This window comes from Aulonocara sp. 'chitande type north' Nkhata Bay, linkage group LG3 (genome assembly GCF_057382095.1).
Source record: "Aulonocara sp. 'chitande type north' Nkhata Bay isolate Kocher_YH1m ecotype deep benthic linkage group LG3, A_spYH_male_GT1.1, whole genome shotgun sequence".
Taxonomy (NCBI): Eukaryota; Metazoa; Chordata; class Actinopteri; order Cichliformes; family Cichlidae; genus Aulonocara; species Aulonocara sp. 'chitande type north' Nkhata Bay.
The window spans coordinates 24,583,067-24,586,386 of NC_141346.1; the positions used below are offsets into that span (position 1 = coordinate 24,583,067).

At 48.1% G+C, this 3,320-nt stretch overlaps 1 protein-coding gene and 1 pseudogene across 1 annotated transcript; one reads left to right on the forward strand and one right to left on the reverse strand.

Annotated features, from left to right (window-relative positions):
• Nucleotides 1-974: 974 nt before the first annotated feature.
• Nucleotides 975-1,709, reverse strand: LOC147334733 (zinc finger matrin-type protein 2 pseudogene; annotated as a pseudogene).
• A 341-nt stretch (nt 1,710-2,050) lies between these two features.
• Nucleotides 2,051-2,461, forward strand: LOC147334734 (histone H3). The gene has a single exon (XM_086274575.1). The coding sequence runs from the start codon at nt 2,051-2,053 to the stop codon at nt 2,459-2,461; it is 411 nt and encodes a 136-aa protein (XP_086130701.1).
• The last annotated feature ends 859 nt before the right edge of the window (nt 2,462-3,320 follow it).

Consider the following 3,320-nt stretch of genomic DNA (forward strand, 5'->3'; position numbering starts at 1 on the left):
CTCTGCAAAGGCCTGGGCATTCTTATCGTCGTCCTCATCACTTTTCAATATTGTGTCTTTTAGACCTTGTAATCTAAGATGTCCCAAAAATTTTGTCTCCCAAAGTTCATAATTCTCCTCATCTCCGTCAAAAACCAACCTTGCCCATCGGCCACTGGGTTCACCAGCACGCTTACTCATGGTGCTAACTTAGCATGCTAGTCCTCACCGAACACGCTGTACTTTGCGACTTTTCTGGTGGTAAACTTTCCCCTGGCGTAGCTTCAATGTTTTCCTGGGCCCATAACCTGTTAGCAGAGACGGGTCTCCCAGCGGAATCTGCATGAATATTGAAGATACTTATATTGTCTAGACGGAGGAATAATCACACGTGGTGCATTGGCTTTCACCGGAACATCACACCAAAAGGTGACTTTGTTTATTGAACTCTCGCGTGCACTCTGCAGCATAACTGGAAGCATCCTTTCAAAATAAAATCACAACAGATGACAATGAGGGCATACCTATTAACTAGCAGAGCGTTCTCACTCCCGAGACGTAACATGTCGACGTTTTGTCACGTCCCGCGGCGTTCCTGAGGAACGCGAAAGGAGACCTTCGGCGTTCTTATGGTACGCGGCGGGTTATGGCTGGAATCCAGTGCAATGACGCTCCCGCGGTAGTAGACGTTCCAGCCCTGTATTCCAGCCCTAAACCTAACCTTATCCCTAGCCCTGACCATAACCTTATTCCTGACCTTAACCAGGACTTTAATGATGTTAAATAGCGTGTTTCTAAGCGATTTGAAGAAAAAGAGCGAACATGTGTAGGTTCAGTCCAGACGGTTCTCATATTTCCTCTTTTTCCGAGGTCGTCATTTAGGAACGTGGTGGGTAGCCGAAAACGTAATATGGTGACGATTTGTCACCTAGCGTAAAATGTTACGCTTTGGGAGTGAGAACGGGTTGTAACTAGCCACATTAATGCCACTCCGCCTAAGTCCGAACCTCCGCCTGATGTAGAGAGGGCGGGGCAGAAACCTGCTTCCTGCCTGAGAGAGGCGGAGCTTCAGTGGCTCTTCTTGGATGAGCCGAAGCCAGAGAAGCCCATCACTGCCGCCATCTCTTCATCCTCCTCGAAGTCCACGTCCTCCTCTGCCCGTCGCTTCCGCTCCTTCTGCTTCTCCTTCTTGTACACCTTCGCCTTCTCCTCCTCCTCCCGCAGCTCCTTCACGCGCTCCTCGAAGTCGTACTCCTTCTGCTTCTCCTCCAACTTCTTCTTGTTCACCTCGAATCTCTTCTTCACCTGATCAAGAGACGAGCGCTCCACCCGCATCGACATGCCCAGGTTCCTCTGATGTTTTTTGCCGTTGATGTGATCCAGGAAGTTGATGGAGTCTTTGACCACACAGTCGCACACGTTACAGTAATACCCGCCCATCTCGGCCTGCGGTGTGGTCTTGGTGATGATGATGGTCTTCCCCAGCTTGGACTCCAAGTCCACCTTGTAGTCCCGGTGATGCAGGAGGTCCCGCTTGACTGGCGGCGCAGTTTTTCCATCTCGCCGCTCGTACTCCCTCTCCTCCACCAGACGTTTTTGGGCGAGGTTCTCGTACTCGTCTTTGTCCCATTTCCGACGGAAGTCGTTTTTACTCGACCCGCTGCCTGACGCCATCTTGTTTACTTTTGACCGGAAAAAATCTCCGGTCTTGCCGCAACCACTCATTTTGACAGGTTCTTCTCTTCGTAGTATCGCGACTAAGAGAAAATGTGGCCCGATCAGCTCAAAGCCTCGCTTATATTTCCGCAGAGCGCGCGCAGCTTCGTCACGCACCAATCGCAGAGAGGCTTGCGGCAGCGCGCATATTCAATGCACTTTTCTCCAATGAGAGGCACACACTGAGGCGGGGCCGTGCTCCTCTGAACGGTGCTGAGCACCACGTGGAGCCCGTCACCAATCACGAGCCGGAGCGGCACCGCGTCACAGCCAGTCACACACTTTAAGAGCAGCGAGTCTCGTCTGTTTGCTACATTTTCTGCTGTTAGCACAGTTAAAAGAAAAGAGACGAAGAATGGCAAGAACCAAGCAGACCGCTCGCAAGTCTACTGGCGGCAAAGCCCCCAGGAAGCAGCTGGCCACCAAGGCTGCTCGTAAGAGCGCCCCGGCCACCGGAGGCGTCAAGAAACCTCACCGTTATAGGCCCGGTACCGTGGCTCTGCGAGAAATCCGCCGTTACCAGAAATCTACCGAGCTGCTGATCCGCAAGCTGCCCTTCCAGCGCCTGGTCCGCGAGATCGCTCAGGACTTCAAGACCGACCTGCGCTTCCAGAGCTCTGCTGTCATGGCTCTGCAGGAGGCAAGCGAGGCTTACCTGGTCGGACTCTTCGAGGACACCAACCTGTGCGCCATCCACGCCAAAAGGGTCACCATCATGCCCAAAGACATCCAGCTGGCTCGCCGCATCCGCGGAGAGAGAGCTTAAGCTGCACGCTCTCCTACCAACAACGGCTCTTTTCAGAGCCACTTCACTCCTATCAAGAGCTCGCTCCTTTATTGTTTTTATATTAATGTCGTATTCGCACTTAAATGTTTTTGCTGTTTCTATACTAGAAACTACAGTTGGCATCAACGTTGAATTCATCATAAGTGTCTTAATGTGTGTGACTGGGTGGATGACTGAATGTAGTGTAAAGCGCTTTGGGCTCCTTAAGGACTAAATAAAGCACTATACAAATACAGACCATTTACTATTAAGTTCTCAGTCTCCCAGAGTAGCATTTCTAATTTTGATTGAACTGTCAGAGAAAACAGCAGCCTCAAGCCAGGCTATTAGTTTACGGAGGCTGTTAAACTTATGTCTAATGTTGGTGACTCAAGAATGTCATATTTATATTAAACCTATATTTGCATTTCAAGTTATAAACATTTACTCAACATGTCGTTTTTTTGTTTTGTTTGTTTTTTGTTTTTTATTGTAAAAAATACTACTAGGATTTTAAGATCCATGTGATTTCAGTAATACTAATGCAGTATGTCAGTGAGGAAAAACCACTAAATCCAGTTGAGCTGAAAAGAATGACACCAAACAAGGCAAGGGGAAAAAAATAAAATGAAACAATTTGAGGGTGAAATACAAACGTAAACTCAAAAGGAGTCAAAAATGGCCGGTTGTATTGCAGATCTCAGTGGGTTAATCCAAGAAATCATGAAAAATTAGGTTTCAATTTTTGTTCATGACAATGTAGATTTCTGACATTGTGTAATTTAAGCATGTGACAATGTGATTGTTTTCCAAAAAATAATTTAAACCATATGTAACCACCTGCATGTGTTTGGGGGAA